This window comes from Vespula pensylvanica, chromosome 1 (assembly GCF_014466175.1).
Source record: "Vespula pensylvanica isolate Volc-1 chromosome 1, ASM1446617v1, whole genome shotgun sequence".
Taxonomy (NCBI): Eukaryota; Metazoa; Arthropoda; class Insecta; order Hymenoptera; family Vespidae; genus Vespula; species Vespula pensylvanica.
In genome coordinates this window covers 3,466,933-3,492,777 of record NC_057685.1, presented here as the reverse complement: position 1 = coordinate 3,492,777, position 25,845 = coordinate 3,466,933, and the positions used below count along the sequence as shown (strand labels likewise).

The window sequence follows — 25,845 nt, the reverse complement described above, 5'->3', positions numbered from 1 at the left end:
TTTTAATAAAAATTTTATAACAAATTTTTCTTTCATTATATTCTTATCCATCCACATGCACTCTACTAGTATGTTAGCAGTTTTTCATTAAATAAAAAGTTTCGATAATATAATGGATACAGAAAATATAAAGAAAAGAAATATAATTAAATCGAAAAATAATTAGAAGAAATTAATTGGACTTGGAGCAATATGACAGTGTATCGATATCTTGCGATTATCGATAACCATATTTGTATCCGTTTCGATACCATATTATACTTTATCTGAAATCATCAGTATAGGTTATATTACAAATAATTTAAAAATACTGAAGATTTATAAAGAGCTATGTACATTTCGAATTAAATTCTGACATTATTATATACGCTAATATCAAAAGTTATCTTAATTACTATGTCAATTTTACGAAGAGCACAGGTTTGTTTTTTAAAATATATATTTTTAAATTAATAATATAATATTAATCATTTTTCCGTCCTTATTTTTATTTAATCAAATTATTAAATTTTTTAGCAATGGAGCACTTTTTCAACTATTTGGCATATATATGATGCAAAATGGCAAGATCCTTATCTAAGTGCAGAAAAAATAAAACTTTATCTTATGGGTATCCATAAGCCGATATATCACCCGATGAGTAAGTTTAATATCATAATACTTAAATGTGTATTGATATTTATATTTAAAAAATATATAGTTTACAAAATGGTGATCTTTCATACAGATTATTGTGGTGATCATGTGATTGTAATAAACAGTAAAGATATAGCTTTACGAGGAGACGAATGGCGAAAACGTGTGTATTTCCATCATACTACATATATTGGTGGTGCTTCTTGGACTCTTGCATGGGAACTTCATAATAAAAATCCAACTTTGGTAATTAATGAACATGTATTATATCTAAAAAAAATCTATCTTATATTCATAAACTTTATTAATAAGATAATTTATTTTTATTTATTATTATCCTTAAATAGATAGTAACTAAAGCAGTATATCGTGCATTGAAGGGAAATTTACAAAGAAGACACACAATGCAAAGATTACATGTTTTCCCAGATGAAAATGTTCCAGAAGAGATGCTTCAAAATGTTTCTAATCAGATTAAACAATTAAGACCAGTTCCAGTTAGGTTAGATCAAATTCCCAAAGAAGAAGTAGAACAATTTCCAAAATTGTTAGCTTATCCAGAAGATTATATTCTTAAGTGATTTATAAATTGTAAATAAAATAATTATTATAATACAACATTGCTGTGTGAATATTTAAACATAGATAGTAAAAATGTACGAACACTATATATGTTTTTTTTTTTTATATATATATAATTGATTCGTTCCATTCTATTGTAGATTTTGCATGAAATAAAATTATTTCGATATTTTAAATGAATGTTTCTGAACTAGATGGAGCTTCGGTACAAACGAAAGTAGAGGGCAGTGCACAGGATATCCAATCGCACAACACCGAACAAGTGATCTGTACCACGGTCTACGTGTATTCTATCTTTGTCAATCCGATTTCTTACAATTGTCAGACTGCTGTCATTTTACTATCATAAGTGCATTTTAATAATAAGTTATATCTATCATTTTCATTAAGTACAGAATCATTTCTGCTGTACAAGCTTTACATAAATTGTCATAATGGCGGATTCTAAATATTCTGATTTACCTGGAATTGTATGTATTTTCTACATTTTATACTCTTATAGATAGTATTTCTGTAAAGGTCACAAACATGTAGTTCAATTGTATTGAACGTTTTATATCAGTTTTACTTTTATTTTCTTGTATAACCTTACTAAGATACATAAATTGATAATAACTTATGAAATATTACAGGCATATGATCAAGTTGATGTTTATGAAACAACTGATTTACCAGAGTCAGAACAATTTGAAATTTACTCAGAGGTAAAACAGTTTTATTCAATATGACATTGTATAATATATTGTTATATTATGAAAATTAATTTTTTATGTCTCCAGGATGAATCAGATTCTATAGAAAAGTTACATATAAATGCTAGAGAAGCTTTTAGTAAATTTAGGACCAAGACAGTAGGAGATACAAAAGTTGACTTTTCAGATTCTATTTCGCGTAAATCAAGAACAGGTTACAAGTTGGTATTCAACTTAAATACTTTTTTATCTAGATTATTATATGAATATATTATATAATTAAATATACAATTTTTTATTTTTATTAAATATAGGTTTAGAGATTATGAACTTCCAGGTGAAGATGAAAAAGAAACCCCTATTCAAAAATATCAACGCTTACAATGCGAAGTAAAAGAATTGTATGAAGAAATAAATGCATTGAAGGTAGTACAATGTTTCAAATATTTTTTTTGTATTTAATAGTTTTATAACATATGTATTTATTTGCTTGTTTAGGAAAATGCAAAAGAAGAAAATGAGGAAGTTAAATCTGCAATAGATATAATTTCTCAAGTGGAGCAGTTAGGAAAAGAAATAAATGATCTAAAATTAGAGGAATCTCTTGGTTCTGGTCTTATGGAACTACTTTCAGATCCTCAAGGAGCTAGATTAAAGTATATTTTGTGTTTTTAATAAATGATTAGTATGCAGTTCCTATATAATTGATTGTTTTAGGCAACTGATATCACAAATAGAAGTATTTAGAAACACTGGCATTTCCAAGTCAGAAACAGAAATAAAACCAGATATCACAGAAACAAAAGAAATATCTCCATCTGGTGTTTTGGAATACAAAATGATGTATCTTCCAGAAAAAGCTAAGATGCAAGAAATTGCAAGAATCGTGCAATTAGAACAAAGATTATGTTGTCTTGAAAGTGTCATTGGTACATCTAATGAAAATTTTTCTGTTTTTTCTCGGGTAAATCTAACATTTTCAAGTAATTTATATCTTTCCATTTCTTATTAATCGTGAAAGTAATTTTGTACCATTTTACGCTTTGTAGAATTTAAAATGTCAAGGTATAATGGATGCAGTACAACAACTAAGTGCTAAAGCTGCACTTTTAGATACAAGTCAGCTAGATGCCATCGAAAGTAGATTATCTGCTTTGATTTACAGGATTGATACTATTGCTCAGAAGAAATCTACTTTGACTCCTGATTCAGAATTAAAACAAAAGGTTTTATATAAGTTATTAATGAAGCATAGAAATTAGATAGAATTAAGTAATTAATCACTTTTTCGTTATGACAGATCGAAGAAATGTATAAAATAGTAAAAAAGACGGAAAGTATGTCAGATATTTTACCCCTAACTATAAATCGAATGACATCTTTGAGTACTATACATGAACAAGGTCAGTCCAAATTTTATACTATACAATGAAGTATAAACATATAAAAATATTTGTTCTATTGCTATTAAATGAAGGATGATATATATTATCTTGTATTATTATAATTATTTTCTTTTTTAATAGCTGCAAACTATAGTAAGGCAATGAAACAGTTTGAAGATATACAGAAACAAAATACTCAATTTATGGATAGCAATAAATGTTTACTCGCGGGTGTACAAGAAAGTTTTGCATCAAATTTAGAAGTTATAAAAAATAATATAACGTCGCTTTCTGAACGTGTTGCAAAGCTTGATAAGTAATCTAATAGCAGCTAATTAATCATTTTATTAAAATTATCAACGTTTTTATATTTATTTATTAAAACTATAAAATAGTAAAAATTGTCAATACTATGTATTAATGTAAAATAAATTATATTCCTTAAATTAATCGTTCAAGCAATTTTAAATATTACAAATGATCTTGTTTCAAATATTTCAATCAATACTTCAATGAGGAATATCAAAGTTTGAATGTAACAATAAGAAAGAATTGGACACAGCATATATTTTGAATGTAAGTATTTATTTGAAAAGATTAGAATCTCAATTTTTGGAAGAACCACTTATTTTTACCAGATTTGTACCTGTAAAAAAAATATAAGAATTATTATTTGTACTGATATATCCTTTAATCTATTTTATATTTTTTATCAAATTATATGAAGAAGTACAGCATTGCAATGAATATTTTTATTAAGCATTTTTTGATCTTAAAATAAAACTGACAAGTTTACATACCTTTCTTCAAATTTAACACGGATTTGGAATCGTGCCTTCTTTCGTTTCATCGGATCCTTAAGATCTTTAGGAGCTACTTTATCTAATTGTAGTTCTGGTACTGTATATCTTGTAGGCATTAAATGATTGTAATTTAAAACCTAAAACGATCATAGCAGTATAAATAAGAAAATATAGAATGATAAGCAAAACCTTTAATATTTTATTCAACTTACTTTTACAAAAGGCTTAATCTTGGAACGTTTGTGTAATTTTCCTTTTCCCATTCTTTTATGGACTTTGCGTGGGTATCTATCAATACCTGCAACCATAGCATGTCCGTACTGCTTATCTGTAGTACCATCATCAAAAGTACGCATTACAATAGCTTTTCTTCCAGCATACCGACCACTAAGGACCAGTACAACTTTACCACTTTTCATAATCTTCACCATCTTGAATGGTGTCCTGTAATAAAAATATTCTTTTCAATACAATTTTGCAATTGTAAGATACCTTAAAAATTGCTTCATATATTTAGAGGTTAATTTTTGACTAATGATTTTCTTTGGTCACACGACACATTTTTCAACAAATTTGATAGTTGACATAGTCATACTCTTAAGAATAATAGTCTTCTGTTTTTGCATATAACAATTTAAAGAAAAATAAAAGTGACATACGCAGATACAATGCTTTTATAATTGAACCTTCCAATAATTTATAGAGACTGAAATAATGGTCAATTAATTTCTTAAGTTAAAGAAAAATATTTCATAATAAAAATCAAGTCATCAATATCAGTATAATGATTTATAAATAAACGATGTTTTCAGATTCTATCACACAATAATTATTAACGAACCTTTCTCTTTTCCAGGCCGAAAAAATGGAAAATAGAAACTGCCTCCGTCGAAACCAGGAGGAAAGAGAGAGGTAGATGTGCAACTTGGACTTCTAAATGTACGGTATGTACTTTAGTACAGTAGTAGTACTTTATTATATTCTCATTGGTGCTCGTTCTTCAATATGGCAGGGCAATCGTCCAATAGAAATAAAGGATGAAATTGTAAATAGATTAATACATGAGGCAATATTACATTTGTGAAGTCAATATATTCTGTAGAGGTTTTTACTCGACTGACGTCCATGTGTACTGATGTGTAGAGTTTATGCATTTTGCAGTGATTATAATATAACCTGAGTCTGGTTTTTCGTACAGCTGTATTATTTACAACTTTTCAATAATTGCATTTAAAATAAAGTAAGCAGTGAAAAAACTAAAGTATACACTTAAATTATGATATTAATGATTTTAAAAACACATATAAATAATATTTTATTTGGTTATAAATTGTGTCATAAGTGCATCACTACTATACACTTGCATTCCAAAATTTGTGACAGTGCTCAGGTAAAATAATAAATAGTATTGAATGTATAATTAATAGTAATAAATTAAAAGGTGGATATTTTTTAATATAAAGTAGATTTTTAATATATGCATCTTTTTTTTGATAGTTTAATTTTTGAGTGAATTTTTAAATTATTTAGACTAAATACGCTAAATGAGTAACGTGAAGAATCTACTTGATGATCAAGATCCTGATTACACAATTCCAATATCTACTAATAAAAATCAAGAAGAAGTTTGTGAAGAAAATGGTAAGATCAAATTTTTACAAATTTTGATATTATTAATGAATAGACAATTTATATTTGTTATTGATTAAATAACAATTAAATTTGTTATTGATTAGCTCGTACAACAGCAAGAAAAATAACTGCAATTATTGAAAAGGAATTTTCACAAGAAATAGATGCAAAGAGAAATGAAGTCTTACAAATTCAAGAAAGATTACATAAGGCATTGAAGACTCTACATTTATTACGATACGTCATCATTACTGATTTCTATAATCGTAAACAATGTCAAGCCTCTCAGATTCGAGAAACGCAACAAGTTCGTATCCATCCAGCAATTAAACAATTGATTGGAAAAAGTCCTAAACGGCCACATAATGATTTTGCTGTACCATCTACATCCACGGATCCACGATTTTTAAATGGATACTCATATCTTTCGCCTACAAAAACAAAACCAACCGAGCATAATGTTTTAAAGACTGAGAATACAACGGAATCATCAAAGGAGTGTAACACAAGTATGCAGTTTGAAGACCAAAGTGAAGATGATATTCAACCACCAAAAAAAATTCCACGGTATATACCACCAAAAAGTGGAGTACCAGAACCTGCATGTCCTTCTAGAGGTGTTAGGCATAAAGTAAGAAAACGCATAGTAATTGGTAATATTTCCAAGTGGATTCCACCAGACTGGAGAGAAGATCCTGCCAGTCATAAATGGACAATATATGTACGAGGTAGTAAAGAGGTTTCTAATATTGGAGATTTTGTAAGTAAAGTTAGATTTTTTTTGCATCCAAGTTACAGACCAAATGATGTTGTTGAAGTATCATCTGCTCCATTTCATCTCTCAAGACGAGGTTGGGGTGAATTTCCACTAAGAGTACAGTTACATTTTAAAAATCCAATTAATAAACCAATGGATATTATTCATCATCTCAAATTAGATCGTACATATACTGGCCTTCAAACATTAGGTTCTGAAACTGTAGTTGATGTATGGATTTATACAATGGATCCAAGTGCTCTTATACAAGCTAATAATGAAATTTCTGACAGTTCTACAGAAGAAATAAATTCTTGTACTATTAATGATGACAAAAAATCTGATTCAATGATTGGAACAACACAAAAATCAAGTACTTCAATTGATTCTGCTATAATTACTGTGAAATCTGAAACAAATGATATAGAAGTTCCTAATATAGACAATAAGTTAAATGATATGAAAATACAATTAGATGTATCCGTTGTTAAATCTGAGCCTAATGATGAGGTTACTACACAGTCAGTGTCATTTATGACAGATGATAATACACTTACATCTAGTTGTAATAGTAACATGACACAATTGGAACAGATACAATTTTCTGTTTGTCATGATCATGATTATTTAAATAATTATATATCTAATGAAACTAACTTATTTGTAGAGAATAATATAACTATAGAACATTCACCTGATATTAATCCGATTAAGAAATCCATGAATTCAATGGTAGAACTATCTGGAAATAATACAAATTCAGTAAAGCAATGTTTTAATAATTGGCAATGCACATCTAATACAGATACAGAGAAATCTGCTGAAATTAATGCTAGCATAAATAAGAAACATAATATTGAAAAAGATATAAGTGATGAAAATAAATATACAAAAGTTGGAGCATCGTCATTATGGGTTAAAAATACCAGCAAAGTTTTGTCTTCGTTAGAAAGCATTGATCCTAAGATGGATTTAACAAGAAAGGAAGAAATATGTTCTGAAGAAGTTATCCAAAAAGAACATTTTAGAAGTAATATAAATGAGCCAAATAAAGGTACTTCGTGTCCAATGAATTTTAAATCAAGTTTGTGTCCATTACAAATTTCAATACCTCCTTCGTTTGAACCAGCCGTAGGAAAGCATATGTTAATTTTACAAAATAATAAACGTACTTCAACGGAAGCAAATATTACATGTCCTTCTAAAATGAATATTGTCAAATATGCAAAAAATCATTGCAAAATTGATACAAACAATTGTTTGAGTTATGTTAATTCAAAGACAAGTATACTTATTCCTAGAGGAACTAGTGTCTTGAAAAAACAAACAAAACAAACGGGGAAATCAACTGCAAATAATAAAAACGATAATACATATGCAATATTGGAGATTAAACCATCAAACAGTCTCTTGTTAAATTTGAATTCTGATGTACCAGCATTGAAAATAGTAGATAATGTTTCTAACAATACGAAAAATTCGTATAATACAAACTCTTCACGTTTAGAAACATCATCATTGCAAAAAGATCAAATACTTCCAAAATCAATTAATCATAATGGTAAAATAGCAAAATCACGAATTATTTTGGGTAAAGATAAATTGAAGCTTCACAGTAAAGAAGATTTATATGATAAAGTTCTTAAATCGATAGAAACTGTAAAAATCACAGATATAGAAGGTTTATTACGATTTATTATACGTAGGATACCTATTGTCACTCCATATGCATCCGATCCAGATTACAAACGTTTACATCCTTATGCTTGTGCCACAGAGGAAGAATATTTTAATCATAATATGGGTAAACGTGCAGCTTATGAATGGTGGCGAGCAAAAACAGTACGATCATTTTTACGTAAAAAACTTACTGTGGAAGATAAATTATGGTCAGTGAAAGAGATAATACTTTGGGCAAGATTGTATGGATATACACCAACACGTTCTTGTTTTGGCATAGATGCAACAACAACAACGAGTGGAGCAAAAAGATTACCATGTTCAGAGATTTCAGCAACAATGTCAACGTGTACAGAACCAATAGCGTTTCAAAAGTGGCTTCAAACGTCTTATGATATGTCAAAGAATTTAACAACGGATAACGATGATTCTCAAGAGGAAGACATTGATATACTAACTTGTCAGAATCCTGAAAACGATAAAACGATGCAACAAAATTGTATGAAAGTTGACTCTAGTAATGAAATAATAACATCTGGAACTATATCTCTTGATATGGAAGAGAAATTATTACCATTGCATAATTTTATTTGCGAGACAACCAGAAGCATTGGCATTACGTTAAAACCAGAAGAAATTATTCCTAACGTGTTTCATTGCACTGCAAGTCGTGTCATGATACGGGTAATATTAATTGTTATATTATAATTATCACATAACAAATTTTTTTTTTTTTAATTTTAAGTACATAATATAAGATATATATAAATATATTTTTTTTATCTCTTCAGGCGATGGAATGCTTTATGGAAGATATTGTCAGAACATCTTTAGCAAAAGCTTGGGAAAAGACTAATGGCAAAGAGTAATAATATTTTACAATTACTATTATCTGATTTAATATAATAATTAACTGCTATAAAATCAGTGATATATGTAATCATCGTAAATTAATTTTATTTACAGATATCCACAAACTTTGTCGTTGGACGATGTTCGTTCCGCCTTAACAAGTCGAGAAGAGTTCGATATTTTTACAAATGAGGGTTTGGGTTCGCGGTATCAACTTACTACAGAGGATTAATTAATATTGCCATTTGTTCCACATATATACAATTACAAAAAAAAGTGTAAAAAAAAAAAAATAAGAATGTTTATATTTTGAGCATAATCATATATTGAGCAATAATATAGGTGGATATTAAGTATTTTCAGTATTACTAGTACTAATACTAGTACTTACGTTGCAAGAGTACAGAGATTTTTTAGAAAGCAAGGGAATATATATATTATAAATAATTTAATATTTAAACGTTTTGAAATAATGTATCTCTGTGCCACTTTTTTTTCCATGTATAAAAAGTAATCGTTTTGATTTACCATTGTAAACATTCACATAGGACTTCCATAGTTAAATTATCAATTTGTAAATTGTAGAGTTTTTATACGACGGACACGTAGAAAAAATTACGAAATCTGAACATTCTAGCATTTAATTTTGTTATTTTCATTTTTTACAAATTTTTTTACTTAAAGGATAAATTGATTGGAGATATGTAAATATTATCTATAACAACAAATTTCTATATATCTTATTTTAATTTAATCCTTTATCGTATGTCAATACGACATTTATTATGTTCCGTTTGCCATTCCTTCTTCTTTTTCATTTTTTTTTTCTACTGAGCAATGATTAAGTAGTCGGTGAAAGTTCGTTGCTAGACACAACATATTTAAACGAGATGAATCATGCGACGATTTGCATTCGAATAAGCCTACCTTTTTCGTTGTTGAGAATAAGAAATCTAAGGGAATAAAATCTAAGATTTAATAAATCATTCTTTTTTATTTCGATTCATAATAATTTCGTTTCGTTTCATATTTAAACTTTGGTATCATATTTTGGTATTTCTAATATTTCATCTTTTTTCCAAATGTGCATGCATTTAATATTGTTGTAAAAATTTATATAATCGCTGACAAGAGCATACTCGCACATAAATATTTCGTTTGTACTTCTTATTCTTTATTGATCTGATTTCTCATAAAAGGGAAAATGAAATCACGGATATTTATACATTTTAATAAAAAATATCTTCCTTCGTACTTATAATAACATTATTTTTTTTTACATGAATAATATCCTCTAATTATAATTATTTCAATTTTTATAAAACATTATTGAAAAATTCATGATAAAGTTTGAAGAAAAAATTTGTAATTATACGTTCTTATGTATGTTATATGCGTATGATCGTTATTAGGATAGTAAAAAGAATGTTGAATAGGTAATAAATTAGAAATAACTTGTAATTAAGATAATTGAAGAGTCATGAAGTAAGATTCTAACTAACAATACTCTTATGTGAGGAGTAAAGATCGCTTTATCTTCTCACGTCCTTGGTTATGTTGTGGTATCATTCTATTTTATTTTTTAACAATGCAATAGAATTATTTTTACATTATCATAGTTAAAGGTTGTAAAGATTCAAATTATTTTTTTATCGTTAGACATCTACCAACTGAATCTTATTTAAGAAAATATCTGCCACGTAACGTGAGATGAAATTGAAACTTTCTAAAATGTAATAATTTTCCTATTCAATTTCGATCAATTGGCATATTCGAATACGGAGATAATGTAAATATCATGATTTCTTATTAGAAAATTGTCGGAATTTTTTATTGAATATTTAATTTAATTTTTAATTATTGATTGTTAAATCTTTAGGGATGACAGATCGATCATGGTCACGTGACCAAAGAAATGCAGAATAACTGGATCGAACGTTTTAAAAACAAATTCAAATACTTATTAATTCTAATAATAAAAGAATTTTGTCATCCGTAGACACCAAAATACAGAGCTAATAAACTTACGAAACACTGTGGAGAGGAAGGATCTGCGCTTATGTATATGAGATCGAAATCGGAAACGGAATCCGAGGTTACGCGTCCGAGATTCCGCGGGATATATAAGGTGAAGACGAACGATCTATGACGTCAGAGATAAACGCGAAGGAACGTGAAATGGTTTCGTCGTATTCTGGAGCCCGAGCTTTCCGAAAGAACACTTTTTTTCTTTTTTACAAGAGTAAAAAAAAAAAAAAAAGAAAAAGAAAAGAAAAATGTGAGAGAAAAAATTGTTCATCTTTTCTACGTTAACCTAAAAGTAGATACATCGTTGTTTCATAGTCAGATCGTATCGTTTTTTATAAAGTAGATAAGCTCGAGATAAATGAAGGAAAAAACAATAATTAACGATAAAAGTAACAAATATTTTTCTTTTCATCCATATGACATATACATATATATACATACTTTCTTATATATATATATACTTTTAAATAAAAGACAGCGGGGAAGGGGAAGAAATTCATCCCTTTGAGTATTTTTTTCCTTGACGATAATGAAGAAATAATAATGACTGTACGTGAATGCATATACGAAGGGTTCTCGCGCGCTTCTCAATCTTGAGGCAAGGTTTACGCAGCGAGTAGGGTGAGAGAGAAAGTCGATTGGTCCTAGTTGGAGTTGGCGCGTGCGACGAAAGGGAGAGAGAGAGAGAGAAAAGGATAGAGGAAAGGAAAGAGGGAAGAGAGTGGGGGTCGAAGAAAGGCCAAGCGTTGTGTACAATATATATCGAATGAACGAGAGAGGAAAAATCAGTGTACGAGCATCCCCTCCACCAGGATATTTCGCGCTTGTCGTTCGCCACACCGAGATCCAGTCAGTGAACGTACAACGTCGTAGGTAGATGTACGTACGTACGCGATGTGAATGATGTTGGTGGTTGTTGGTCGTATGTATGTATGTCGACTCTTAGAAAATAATTCGTGTTTTCCCTTCTTTTTTCTTCTTATCAAGAAGGAGCGACAATAATTATTCGACGTTGATTCGTTCAGTTAAATTTGGTCAATTCGTTGTCGTCGTCGTGCGGCCACAGACATTTCTTTTGGAAGGTTACTTGGTTATATTTCGAGCGGAGAAACGCGAGGCGGAATATTCGTGCGTGCTCGGAATTCGTTTCCCTTGGCCCGCAGGCGGCGACGGCGACGGAGTACGTGCGAGTTGTGTGGCCAATATCGAGGATAAAAAGGAAAAGAAGAAACGAGGAAAGAGAAAAGAAACGGAAGAAAGGGAGGAAGAAGAAGAAAAAAGAGAAGAGAGGGTTGCCACGATAAAACGTTGCCAGTTTGATCGGCATGCGCCTGCATTTTACTTACGGCACGATGATCGTCTTGGCGATGATGTTGTCCTGTCGTACCTCTTACGCTCAGGACGAAATTATCCTTCGAAGTCTCACCGCGATGGAGACTTGTAATGTCACAGCCGATGGACGAGGATTCATATGTCGCGGACCAGATTTTTTATCAGCTTTAAAGAGCCGGTCCTTCGAAAGCATCGTTCTTCGATCGCCGGCTAATATCACTAAACTGCAAGTATCATAAATAAGAAGGATGCACTTTTCATTGCATCCAATTAGAGGACGAAAGTCACGCGTCAGCTGTCACGTTCTGTCTTGTCATTTTTACTATCGTCGCGTTAGTAATAGTAGCAGTAGTAATAACAGTAGTAGTAGTATAGTAATAATGTAGTAGAGTAATAGTAGAATAGCGTAGTATAGTAGTAGTTTAGTAATGTAGTGTCGCCCTTCGAAGCGTGTATTCTTGAAGTATGCTCGTATTTTCTCTCTCTCTCTCTCTCTCTCTTTCTTTTTTTGGTTTCTTTCTCGAAGACGCGGATACACGACGCCGAAAGGAATGCAATCTCTCGTAATTTCATTTTTCAAACGAAACAAGTCGAACAATTCTAGGCGTGTCGTTGTCTATATCTAATCTATTTGTAATTCGAAGAAATTAATTTTCTTGTTTTGTTTTATTTTCTTTTTTTTTTTTTTTGATACCACGTCAAACTACTTATCGAATCGAAGATCACGATGAAAATATTTAGTTATTTTCTAACGATTTAGAGAGACAAATCGTTCGAAAAATATTAACCATACTCGAGGACAATTTCAAATATTGCGCGCTTAGGAATTAAATGGCGAAGTAAATTTAAGGAAATCAGAGTAATAAAATTAGCATTTTTATATAATATTTTTCATTCATAAATGGTATTGTATTTTTTAAAGAAAATATACATATTCAGTCATTATTATTACTTTATAATATATGAAGTTCACATTGTGCGTTGTGAAATAATCTGAGGACGACATTGTCATATTATATTCGTAATGTTTTGGCAAATAACTTTTTTTTTTCTTTTTTACGATCAAGCTATTAAGAGTTTCTCCGAAAGAAATCTAGAACTTATGACTGTCGAAACTTAAATTTCTACCAGTCAGTATTTTAGGAGTGTCGAAACTGTTACTCTTTATGTTGCTCGCGTTGTACGAATTATGGAACTGAACGAAAGTATGCTTGGAATGAGAGAACGTTCGTGCGAGTAGACATGTATACGATTCTGACAATGAACGATGAGGAGAGAACGATGGAATTGGTTTATTCGAAATTCACTCTCTACTATAAAATTAGTATGTTGCTACATTTAAATTCTCATCTAATCGAAAATCTTAATTTCAACATACAATTCTATTTTTATGTCAGACTAAGCGAATGAGTTGTTTCGTCTAGGATCTAATGTCAATAAATACTAAGTCATCGATCACTATGAAACTGTTGTGTCGAGTACAATTTCTACATATATATATATATATATATATTTTTTTTTTCTCCAATATCTCTGCAAAACTTTAAATATTTGATTATCTGCAAGAGAAGAGGCGCACGCACTGATCAAACTTTTTCTTAGATATGTTTTCGCTTAGAGAAAACCAGTCGAAGAAAATGATTCATGCGAGACCGATGTCGGTCGATCGGTGAGAAATATTTCAGCGCGAGGTCACGGCCGTACTTGACGAGTGTGACACTTCAACGTAACCTACCTATACCTGCTCACGTTTCTTTCATTCTGCGCACACTAATTAATTCCAATGATGCTACAATCTTAATGATTCCTTTCTTTCTTCTCGAAATAATTCTTTTTAAATTTTACGAGAGAAAGAAAGGTAGAGAGAGAGAGAGAGAGAGAGGACAAATTTAGGAACTACTTGATTTGCGTAGTACTTACGTAGACAAAAATTTTTAATAGTATACGATTTGAATTTTTTATATTTTTAAAAATATTTTTTTAACTTTAACGAGAAAGAAAAATAGATAAATAGATAGAGAGAGAGAGAGAGAGAGAGAGAAAGAGAGAAAATAAATTTTAAGACTCCATTTAACTCATGTAACAAATAGACAAAAATTCGGATTAATATACAGCTTGAATTTTATTTGTTAAAAAAAATATATATCAAAAAATATATAAAGAATGGTGTTAATACACATACATACATACACACAAAGTTATATACTTTTTTGAGCTTACTTTATTATATTCTTTTCTTTTCTCTTCTCCTTTTTTCCAAAGTTATCTCTCAAGCGCGAGCGACAATTCTGCGAGCACTCTGCAGATTTAGATTCCAGCAATATTACGGGCTCTAACAGAAAGGTTGCTTGGCTTAGAATTATTTATATCGTTCTGATATACGCATAACTTTTAGACGTTAGAAATATGGATACCTTTTGTATGCTCGATTAGATTATATAAATATTTATAGATGGTAATAATTTTCTAAATTGATAAAGAAGCCATTATTTCGCGCGTTTATTTGAAATAAATTGATATTAAAAGGAAACATATTATATATATATACACGATTATTAATAAATATTAGATTATTATAAATAAAATTTTATAATATTTATATATATATTTTTTTTCAACTTATTTCAGTGATTTGACAAACAACAATATAACGCGTGTTTCGGCGCACGTTTTTCATCAACTTTCTAATCTTGAATTTTTGTGAGTAGATATACATATATTCTTAATCAATAAAATGTTCTCTTATTAATATAACTAATTATTTGTACAATTTTTCAAGGTCGTTACGACGTAATCACCTATATACAATTCATGAAGATGCATTTGAAAATTTGACGAGTCTTCGAGTATTGTGAGTACCTGAATTTTGTCGGTATCACACTTAGATTTTTGTTGTTATTAATATTAATATTTTTCAGAGAACTCGATGACAATTATTTAACAGAAATTCCGATTGCTCTTATAAAACTTGACGCACTCGAAGATCTGTAAGTTCTTTTTTTTTTTACAATCCATGTTCTGAATATCACTTCGTATTACTTACATAATCAAAAATAGTTTTTATTCTAATTTCTCACAGATCCATTTCTAACAACAAAATACAACAACTCGACGGATATATATTTCAAAGTATTGACAGTTTAATATCACTCGATTTACGTGGAAATCCGATTAAACAGATAAACGATAATACTTTTCAAAATCTTCATAAACTTCGTAAGTTGTAAGTACATGTATTTTTTCGCGAAATGAACATTATCAATGTTTTTCTGTGAATTTTATTTGATCGTATATAAGGAAGATTTTGAATAATTTAAAAACAAATGTTACATTGATACTGATGTATGACGAAAAAAATATGTTACAGAATACTGTCTGATATAAAAGAAATGAGAGTTTTTCCCAATCTCAATGGAACGAGTTCTTTAGAGGTGTTGAAATTAGATCGTGCACGGCTTAAAGCAATTCCGCCAGATCTTTGCGTTCAATGTCCAAAATTGAAAAGTTTGTAAGTTTTTCTATGATGGCAGCATGCATTTAATTAAAAACGCGTGAACAATTTCTTAACGAAAATAGTTTCGATCTCTTTTTGCAAATGTGTTTGTATCGAAATTGAAATTGATTACTCTTACTAGACGGCTTGCGAAATGTAGGTCTCTCTGTTCATCTTATTGCATAATGACATAAGAGGAGTCTAGCCACACGCACATGTAATATATTTTCATTTCAGTGATGTGAAATCGAATTATTTAACAAAAATTCCAAATTTAAGAAATTGCCATAATCTTCGCGTCTTGTAAGTATGTGAGTTATATTGCGTTTAAAATTTTTACGTATTGTATACTTATTATTTATCGTTAATTTTATTTTATACAATATATATCTTAATCTTGTTTTAGAGATTTGGCAAACAATGCGATCTCGTCGATATCCGATGCACCTTTTAAAACTTTGAACATGTTACATGATCTTCTATTAGCAAATAATAATTTGAAAACAATTTCGAGAGATGCATTTTCTGGATTATCAAAACTTCAAGTTTTGTAAGTTATGTTCTCTTGGATGGTTTCAATATATTATAAATACATGATTAAAATACACATAAATAGGAATGTCAATGTTGATAAATACCGTTGACACGTTTCATGTATAGTTCTCTTTTAGGGATTTAGAAAGTAATTACATAGATTACATTGATCCTGGTGCGTTTACAGAGACGAAACATTTGGAGGATCTGTAAGTATAAAGAAAATATAAAATTTCAAATGCATTTCTAATATTAGGCTGCTATATAAATTTTCCTCGATTTTTTTAGGAATCTTGGAAACAACGTGTTCCCAACTTTGCCAGTTAATGGACTTGCAGGCTTGTTACATTTGAAAACTTTTAATAATCCAGCGTTAAGACAATTCCCGTCACCTGATAAATTCCCACGCGTGCAAACCATGGTTCTTTCGTACGCTTATCACTGCTGTTCATTTCTATCAATCGAGATAGAAGACACCGTGACCAAATCGTCATTACAAGAATCTATTTTATTCCCTACGGATAATGAATTCGACATGACCTTATGGAACTCTAGTTTCGGCGATGTTTGGCCTCATCTAAGTAAGTCATTAATATTATTTTTACTTTGTATTCGTGTAATATGTGAATGAAACAAGAGTATGCTATGTTGAGAGAAAGATATTTGTAAGAATTTCATTTTATTTATATTGTTTATATATATGTATATATATATGCACATTATTTATATATGCTTACATGAAATCATTCGCGCGCCTGTATTGTCATATCTCTAATGGAAATAAGAACAGAGTTTATTACATGTTATAATTCACAGCCAACTGAATTATTAAGGTTGCATCTTGCATGATATAAAATAAAACATGATAAAGGTAAGCTGCTTAGTACATAACTTGTCAGGAATGTCAAACTAACAGCAAACTAATATGAAATTCATAATTAATACAATTAACATTTTTGATACATACATTTCACAGCTCTTGTTACACTTTGTGTATACTTGTGTGCGGTACAAGAAAAACCTCATTCAAGAAGTTTTGCATGCGTTAAATTGACAAGCAGTTAAATCAGTACTATAGCGATTATACTTTTTAGATAATTTGAGCGATAAGTTTGGGTCGCAACTAAACGAACTTTGGGATAACTTTGGTCCAGATTTTACATATTCCGGCAACGTACCACCCTACAGCGAGGACTACATTGAGGAACAAATTGGGCAGAATGCAGCACCGGGACAAACAGTGCCTTCTCATGTTCAATGCTTACCACAGCCTGGTTAGTATTTTATCACATTCCTATCGTGAGATATGACTTCAATTTATAACAATCTTTCAGGTCCATTTTTACCATGTCAAGATCTGTTCGATTGGTGGACGTTACGATGCGGAGTCTGGATAGTTTTTCTACTTGCTATGCTTGGAAATGGAACTGTAGTATTCGTGTTAATATTTTCGAGAAGCAAGATGGATGTACCTCGATTTTTAGTATGCAATTTAGCTGCAGCTGATTTTTTTATGGGTGTTTATTTAGGTGAGCTCGTCAACAAAACATTTCCTCGATTTTCATAACAATGATAATAAATAATTAAAAAGTCGGAGAGTGGAGGAAAGTATTTGATTTATAGAAAAAAAAAAAAAAATGTTATAGGTTTATTGGCTGTGCTTGATGCATCTACTCTAGGAGAATTCAAAATGTATGCCATACCTTGGCAAATGTCGGCAGGATGTCAATTAGCAGGATTTCTTGGCGTCCTGAGTTCCGAATTAAGCGTCTATACGCTAGCTGTGATCACCTTAGAAAGAAATTATGCAATAACCCATGCGATGCATCTCAATAAAAGACTTTCGTTAAAGCATGCCGTTTATATCATGACGATTGGCTGGGGATTTGCTACATCGATGGCTACTCTACCGCTTTTCGGTATTTCCGATTACAGGAAGTTTGCGATATGTTTACCATTTGAGACTAGTGGCACTGCAGCCTTAGTTTACGTAGTCTTTCTAATGCTCATCAATGGAGTAGCATTTTTAATTTTAATGGGCTGTTATCTTAAAATGTACTGTGCAATACGTGGCTCGCAAGCTTGGAATTCGAACGACTCTCGTATCGCAAAACGAATGGCACTTCTTGTGTTCACAGACTTTTTGTGTTGGTCACCGATAGCATTCTTCTCGCTTACCGCAGCTTTCGGACTACAATTAGTGTCCTTAGAGCAAGCAAAGGTATTTGCTGTTTTCGTGTTACCACTGAATTCCTGTTGCAATCCTTTTCTCTATGCTATTCTTACGAAGCAATTCAAAAAGGATTGCATTTTAATATGCAAAGCTATTGAAGAGTCTCGCGTGACAAGAGGAATCGGCAGATGTCGGCATAGTTCGAATTTCAGTAACCGTCAAACACCAGCAAATACAAATAGTCTGGTAGACAGATCTTCTAAGGAGCACCAAGCACCATGCGTCTGCACTTCGAAACTCTTGGAAACGAGCCAGTGCCCCAGTTACCGGTGGTGGGGAGCTAGATTTCTTTGGCCTTGCGCGGCCGATCAAAGACAACGTTATACACGTAACGATCACTACGCTTACCAAATCGCCGAAATTCAACAGAAACAGCATAAACGTGCTTCGTCCGTTTCCTCTAGCGAGAATTTCTCTTCATCTCGTTCGGATTCCTGGAGACAAACGCATCATTGTGGTATACCGTTGAGATTATTGGATCCCAAACGAAGAACATCGTCTTGGTTGGTCACTAGGAAACCATCGCAAGATTCCAACCTTAGTTCATCCCGTAATGACTCGTCAGGTTCAGCAGCTACTGCCAGCACCAGTACGTGGCGTATGTCAAGATCAACAGCCTCCTTAGAAATCAGTGCACGTAATACTCCAAGACCTATTAGGCCTAAGCCACGACTGACACGACAACTTGCGATTCAAGAACCCGAACCACCTGCGTCACCGTGTAGATTAGCTGTACGTTTATTGGCTACTATACCTTCGGCTGCTGAGATGAGCGAACAGCAAGATGAAGAAAGTGCCGTACCTAAATAGAGACAAATTAAAGAAGGAACGATGCGAGACACGTTTCAGTATTAAGAATAAATAACGAGATACCTGCCATGTTTTTTATCCGAATTCATGAAATAGCGTACGATGCGTTTTTGATTTCTACAGGAATCGACGTTATCGCTGAGATTATTTGAAAATAGTTAGGGATAGGATAAAGATCTGATATGCATGATGCTACAGATTACGTATAGGCGCGAGAAGGAGAGATATGATTTTATTGAATTTATTGCCTTTATCCTATCCCCAAATATTAGTATAAGCAAGCGTTGATATACTATTACTTAAATAATATAGCCCTTGTCAAATAATTCTAACGATGACTAGTTCAGTCAAATACCGTTTAATATGCTAACGGAGCAGACTGTAAAACCAATGTAGTTCCAATGCTCCTCGCGGGCATTTGTTATATAAAATATTTGTTATATAAATGATTTAAAATGTTAAGAAACAAAAAAACGAATTTATATCAATGGCAATTATTCATGTTGTTAGTATTTTCATATTACAAGACTGATAGCAGTTTATTTACTACATAATATCAAGAGAAGCATTCCAACATGTGCGAGCGCTAATAATTATTAACGCAGTCTGGGCATGACATAATAATTTTTATCAACTTGCAAATAATGCATTTCTTAATCATATATAACGAAGCATTTATCCCATTCGTTCCATTTATTTTGTTTAAACAATTTCTTAGAGACATTAGAGCAATAATGATTAAAGTTTTATTTATTTAATTTAACAACCCAGACTGTGTATTTTTTCTAACGAAATACCACAATAAAGACGTTAATATCACACTTAATAAAAATGTATGTTCTGTTGCTTCTTTTCGATACGATGCATTATAAAAAACGTCTTATATCTAATAATATATTTATAATATATTTATAAAAATTCATTGAAAAACAAAAATGAATGAAATATGAATGAAGTTACTGTATTACGCATATACGTTCATATTGTTGTAAGTGTATTTTTCAATCAACTACAACGATGAAGTCATGTACGGGATGTTAGGAAAAACACGGAAATATATAAATAAATGTTGTGTATGTAATATCATTCATCTATCTTACGCGCTCTCGTCAATTAATTTCCTTCAGTATTAAAGCTTATGATGAATGAATATTATATATGATTTAAAGACTAACGAAATGTTAGTTATACGCTGAATAAAGTTATGATAAAAGGAAGCATGTCATGTAACAACAGTCGATAATTAATTGCAACGATGAAAGTGGATAAACTATTTCTATTAATGAAGAAATAAACAATTTTATTCTTGCGTATGGAGATTGAAATGTTTAAGAAATTAATATTCATTGTATAACAAGATCCTGAGATCAAAATAGCAAATTCGAAATTAAGTTATATTCTAGTCGCATAGTTACTAGATACCGTATGTACATATAATAATAAAAACAGATTTTTCTTCTTTTTTTTTTTCATTATTCCACTAATATATAATAGTAGCTATGACAAATTCCATCCTGCACATGACATAGTTAATAGTTTTATTTAACGAAAACAAATACGTGTTCACAATACATTTGGAGGCTGCCATTCTTTTTAGGAATAATAATGAATTCACTAATAAACATGTTTTATTAATAGTATAGAAAACAAAATGGGTGATAAGAATTTCGTACTATGATAGTATTGTAAGAATACCATTAACATTTATAAGGTGCCAATAAATTTATCTTCTACATAAAGTGTAGAAAAATATAGATCGATAACGAAAGTAATTAATGCTTTTCTTGTTTCATAAAAGAATGAAATCCTCTCCGTTTCTCCCTTTTATATATTCATTAAATAATTCCTTTTTAAATACTCGTACAGATCGTTCGAAAGTTCATTTGAAATTATAGATCATTTATAGATCACAATTTTGACTTTTTTGTTTTCTAGCTTAATAACTTTTATTAACTCTAGTAATCACGAATGCGAATTATATTCGATTTAAATAATTATATTAATATAGCTACGGATAAAATGTTTGTAATACTCTCAAAACATTTCAAACATGAATTAAATATACAGATGATCGATTATGCGCAAACATTATGCGTCAAATTCGTGATGAATGTAGATATAGATGGTTTATTCCAAGCGTTATCATTTTTATCCGGATTGTCTAACATATATCGGAATGTCAGAGGTATATAAATCTATATGACGGAACAATGCGGTACCTTATCTTGAAAAATGTTAGGTTTCTTAGTGCGACCTACGTGCATTGTATACATCTTGTATAGGGTGTGACAACGTGTGAAATATATAATCTGTGTTAAGCCGATGAACTGGCGTCTGGGGTCAACCATATATGATGGCTACTATAACTACTAAAATTATTATCACGTTAGATTTTTTGTCGTCTAGCAAGAAGAATCTAGCATGAAGAATCCATTCAGTTATAATATATATTATATTTTATGTGTACACACACACACACACACACACAGAGAGAGAGAGTTAATCACACAAGCAGCATATTTGAAAGACATTGATACAATCAAAGAAATCGTATATCCTAATTAATTAACCATTATTAATTTGTTACCTCGAGATAATGTAAATGATAGAACAATTATAGACGAAATGTCTTTTATCTTATATTTTTTAGTAACAGCTGCTGTTTCTTCAACCTTCGGACCACTAGTAAAAATATATTTTACCGAGTACTTCGTTCAAGGTCTCATTTTGTGGATTATCTCTATTTTTTCCCTTTCAAAAGACAAGTGAAAAGGATCAAATAAAGTCTAGTCTCCCGCGTATCTTTTCTTTTTTATATGATGAAAAATGTGCTTATATGTTTCATCACCTTTGGTTAAAAAATCATGATTCAATTTATGCTGTTATTGTTTAGTCGTATACCTTCGACCTAATAAATAAAATATTCCTTCTTTTTGTAGCAAAAAATGTACGTTGTCCGATATTAATGAGGTGAAAGGAAAATCTCTCTCCATCTCTGCAGAGAAACCACACCCCCGAAAGCAATAGAAAAATAATAATGATAAATATTGATAAAAAGTTCGCATTGCAATTTGATATTTTTTATAATTATTAAAAAGAAACAAACGCAAACATTGATTCAATAATATCAAAGAATGAAAGATGCAATAAAAAAATGAAGACAATTTTTTTCATTAAATGTATTTTTAACAATGAGGCATCTAAATAATAATTTAGCTAGTTAAAACATAGAAACTGGATCACATACGTCAGAACAAAAGTAAATGTTTAAAGAATCAAAAAGAAACGTAACTCGCCCAGAAATACTACCCCGAATGAAGATACTCGGGACCGTATTAGCAGGGTAAATTTTTTATTAAGCATATAATCGTAAAGAAGAGAGAAAGAAAAAAATGGGAAAAGCTTAGAATACCTGTTACTTCGGCAAAGGCAGTCCTACCTGTTGCACGTTATTCGGGATTCATGAAAGAGTCGTAAGTGCTTCTGCATGGATACACGTGCATAAACGTGTCGCAGTTTAAATGAAGCATAAAACATAAGGGGAGATGAAATTCTCCTTGTCATTTCTCCTTGGCTGGATATCCATGTTAGAACCCCGATGATTATTATTTGCCAAGAGTCATAAATAATAAAGGAGATTACGTAGGTCGGTAGCGGTATAATTGAATCAAAATAATGTAGAGGTATCGTGTTGTACGCGTGGCCAATCATAAGTCAGGTGAAGCTATCTCCTCTCCAGCGCAGCAGGGCGGTTTGGTGGCTGCGCCGAGGGTATATCCCTATATAAAGAGTGTCATCCCTATACCAGGACGCTCATTCTAACAACAACCACCAACAGGTCACAACATCTCAAGCAGATATACTTTACTTTTACTGTTCTTTTCGAGGACTTTCCTTTCGATCTACAACATGGTAAGTCGCTATATTCTTCTCGCAATCTCATTTCTTGTTTAAATAACTTATCTTTTTTAATTAAAATTTATATCGTTTCCTCTCGTACATTTTCGTTCTCTCAATCAGCTTCGATAGTTATGGTGTAGCAGGAAATTTACCTTAAAATATAAAAGAGGTTTTAATATATTTGTCTGATAATATTTTCAATATTATTTTTTATGTTTATTTATTCAATAATTATATTTGCTTAAATACGATCTGAAATTTTATTATATAGTGTTTACATACATACAGTGTATTTTATTATATAGTATTTTATATATATAGCGACTAGTTTATAGGCTGTTTAGATCCGATTTCATGTCATTAAATATATGGATATGGGGGTGCGTGCGTACGTGTCTGCTAGTAATTAATAATAGAAATTAACCGTAACAAGATACATTTACGTAGTTTATTGCTAAGCTAAAATATCGTTTCATATATACTTTTTATCTATTTTTTTCATAAACAATTTTTATTACAACGAGTTTTAATTATTTAACACAATCGTTGATTATTGATTATTTTAATAACTGAATTTATCGAAAGTTATTTAATAAATGATAATAACAATTGATGTTCGTATGTATATTCAGTAAAGTTAGAGAGAATATATTGTTTTATTCACTATGAACAAGTTTTGATCGAATTGCTAAAGTAGGTCCCAAGAGATTGCAACGATAGAAGAGAATATATAGGCTTACGTCCATTTTGTATTTCGCGGAAGATAAAAGGATCTGTTATCAAATAAATTAAAGAAGTATAAAAAAAGTAAATAGAAAAATACATTTTATTGTGATAATACGAAAACAAGTACGAATTCATACGAACATCGAGGGAAACCTTTTCTAACTTGTTCGAGAATTGAACTTTCACGAACTCGTGCAATAAATGAACGCTATCGTATTTTATCCTCGTCTTACTTTTCCTATAAACAAATTTAAAGTTTTAAACAGAGTTTGCGATATGAAACATGGACGAGTAAAGTTAATACTTTTAAACATGTAAAATATTTTTATTACAGAGATCTCTTTTATCGATATACATACTAATCTGTATATGCTTCAAATGTATGGTATCTTCTTCGCTTGTAACCTCCCTTGATGGCGATAAATTAAATGAATTTGAGTACATCTTAAAAAGACAAAGAGTCGATAATTCTGAAGGACAGGATTCGAAAGAACGTCGAAGTAATATGGGCTCGTCCTTCATAAGATTCGGCCGTAGTCAATCTGAAAATGGTATAGACACTGAAACGGAGGAAGTGAAAGTTGATAGACATCCACGGTGGAAATCGCCGGATATTGTTATTCGATTTGGTCGGTCGGATATAAAAAATGTTCAGCCTGGTCAATTCTACGAAGAAGCAAATACTTTGAATGTTATCAGGTAACAATTAATGATACATAATGAATGATACAAATGAAAAAATATATTTGTTTTAACTAAATTTTATAATTCAAAAATGATATTTAATTAAAGATATAAAAATAATAGAAAGAAAATTTGATATGTTGTTAGATAATTCGATTTAATCTATTTTTCTAATAACAGTTAGTTTTATTAAAATAATCATTTTTTCATTTGAAGATATATAATAATTCACAAATGAAATTCTTTTTTCTTTCTTTTTAACCAGGAATGAATTATATTCTATATGCTCGGATATGTTAGTGGCTGCAACGAGTGGTAACAAGGATGAACGATCTTACATACCAAGGATATTACGTTTTTGTAATACGATAGGAGAACGAATAAATTGAAGCATCTACGTACATGCATATAAATACATACATACATACATATATATATATAAGTGCGATACTATATACCGATATTACGCGACTTCTATGCAATTTTGCGGCAAAAACTCGAAAAAATTCATAGCTAAACGAACTTATAATTTTTAATGTAAACGATTAAATCAATTCAACACGATTATTTTGTTATTAATTTTCAGAAAGATTTGGCAAATACCTTGGATCGAATTAATTTATAGGTTAATTATTTCTTCGAAGAAGTTGTATCAATTAATGTTTTCAGATTTTATGTACACATTTTTGAGATTTTTAATAGAAATTATTTTCTTTGCGATTATTAAATAATAAGTTAACATGTGTTACAAAATAAAAAAATATTTAACGTAATTGTTGTATTAAATGCACTCAATATGTATAATGAAGTCTATTTCAATTATCGCGCGTTCTCATTAATACTCTGGTAATGTTACCTTTCCTCGATAGGAAGCGCTGATTGTATATTCTGCAGAACATTTAGTTGCTTTTAAAATTTAAATTATTTAGTATATTGTTATTATTTATTATTGATATTGATAAATTTGAATGAATTAATAATGTCAAATTAATATAGATTATTTTTTTTTACTAAAATAGTTGCATTTTCAATCTTAAATCTTACATAAATATAGAAAAGATCATTAACCAATCAGATCGCTTTTAA

At 30.4% G+C, this 25,845-nt stretch overlaps 6 protein-coding genes across 11 annotated transcripts; 5 read left to right on the top strand and 1 right to left on the bottom strand.

The window, feature by feature from the left end:
• Positions 1-170: 170 nt before the first annotated feature.
• LOC122635965 (39S ribosomal protein L13, mitochondrial) lies at positions 171-1,304 on the top strand. Its single transcript, XM_043826708.1, has 4 exons — positions 171-420; positions 517-640; positions 728-882; positions 984-1,304. The coding sequence occupies exons 1-4, from the start codon at positions 397-399 to the stop codon at positions 1,215-1,217; spliced, it is 537 nt and encodes a 178-aa protein (XP_043682643.1). The 5' UTR covers positions 171-396; the 3' UTR covers positions 1,218-1,304.
• Positions 1,305-1,447: 143 nt separating this feature from the next.
• On the top strand, positions 1,448-3,738 carry LOC122635912 (dynactin subunit 2). Its single transcript, XM_043826633.1, has 9 exons — positions 1,448-1,688; positions 1,851-1,922; positions 1,998-2,131; positions 2,225-2,336; positions 2,409-2,566; positions 2,628-2,874; positions 2,960-3,136; positions 3,211-3,313; positions 3,437-3,738. The coding sequence occupies exons 1-9, from the start codon at positions 1,653-1,655 to the stop codon at positions 3,613-3,615; spliced, it is 1,218 nt and encodes a 405-aa protein (XP_043682568.1). The 5' UTR covers positions 1,448-1,652; the 3' UTR covers positions 3,616-3,738.
• Positions 3,739-3,861: 123 nt separating this feature from the next.
• On the bottom strand, positions 3,862-5,055 carry LOC122635967 (60S ribosomal protein L27). 2 transcript variants are annotated; one of them, XM_043826723.1, is made up of 4 exons: positions 4,940-5,055; positions 4,311-4,542; positions 4,096-4,235; positions 3,862-3,941 (listed from the first exon to the last, which is right to left on the bottom strand). In XM_043826723.1, exons 2-4 carry the CDS (start codon positions 4,527-4,529, stop codon positions 3,893-3,895), a joined length of 408 nt encoding a protein of 135 aa, XP_043682658.1. In that variant the 5' UTR covers positions 4,530-4,542; positions 4,940-5,055; the 3' UTR covers positions 3,862-3,892. The 2 variants fall into 2 exon arrangements, with proteins under 2 accessions (XP_043682658.1, XP_043682663.1); XM_043826728.1 differs by lacking the exon at positions 4,940-5,055 and adding an exon at positions 4,758-4,887.
• A 153-nt stretch (positions 5,056-5,208) lies between these two features.
• LOC122628622 lies at positions 5,209-10,544 on the top strand. 2 transcript variants are annotated; one of them, XM_043811077.1, is made up of 5 exons: positions 5,209-5,488; positions 5,629-5,739; positions 5,835-8,851; positions 8,959-9,032; positions 9,134-10,544. In XM_043811077.1, the coding sequence occupies exons 2-5, from the start codon at positions 5,643-5,645 to the stop codon at positions 9,249-9,251; spliced, it is 3,306 nt and encodes a 1,101-aa protein (XP_043667012.1). In that variant the 5' UTR covers positions 5,209-5,488; positions 5,629-5,642; the 3' UTR covers positions 9,252-10,544. The 2 variants fall into 2 exon arrangements, with proteins under 2 accessions (XP_043667012.1, XP_043667020.1); XM_043811085.1 differs by having other exon boundaries at positions 5,596-5,739.
• A 1,388-nt stretch (positions 10,545-11,932) lies between these two features.
• LOC122628757 (lutropin-choriogonadotropic hormone receptor) lies at positions 11,933-21,221 on the top strand. 4 transcript variants are annotated; one of them, XM_043811367.1, is made up of 13 exons: positions 11,933-12,605; positions 15,008-15,079; positions 15,159-15,230; positions 15,298-15,366; positions 15,459-15,602; positions 15,747-15,887; positions 16,110-16,175; positions 16,279-16,422; positions 16,544-16,615; positions 16,695-16,987; positions 17,561-17,680; positions 17,741-17,935; positions 18,053-21,221. In XM_043811367.1, exons 1-13 carry the CDS (start codon positions 12,373-12,375, stop codon positions 19,447-19,449), a joined length of 3,018 nt encoding a protein of 1,005 aa, XP_043667302.1. In that variant the 5' UTR covers positions 11,933-12,372; the 3' UTR covers positions 19,450-21,221. The 4 variants fall into 4 exon arrangements, with proteins under 4 accessions (XP_043667302.1, XP_043667293.1, XP_043667311.1 ...); XM_043811358.1 differs by having other exon boundaries at positions 17,501-17,680; XM_043811376.1 differs by lacking the exons at positions 16,110-16,175; positions 16,279-16,422 and having other exon boundaries at positions 17,501-17,680.
• A 1,932-nt stretch (positions 21,222-23,153) lies between these two features.
• On the top strand, positions 23,154-25,323 carry LOC122636329 (FMRFamide-related peptides-like). Its single transcript, XM_043827445.1, has 3 exons — positions 23,154-23,361; positions 24,410-24,774; positions 25,025-25,323. Exons 1-3 carry the CDS (start codon positions 23,359-23,361, stop codon positions 25,146-25,148), a joined length of 492 nt encoding a protein of 163 aa, XP_043683380.1. The 5' UTR covers positions 23,154-23,358; the 3' UTR covers positions 25,149-25,323.
• Positions 25,324-25,845: the final 522 nt, after the last annotated feature.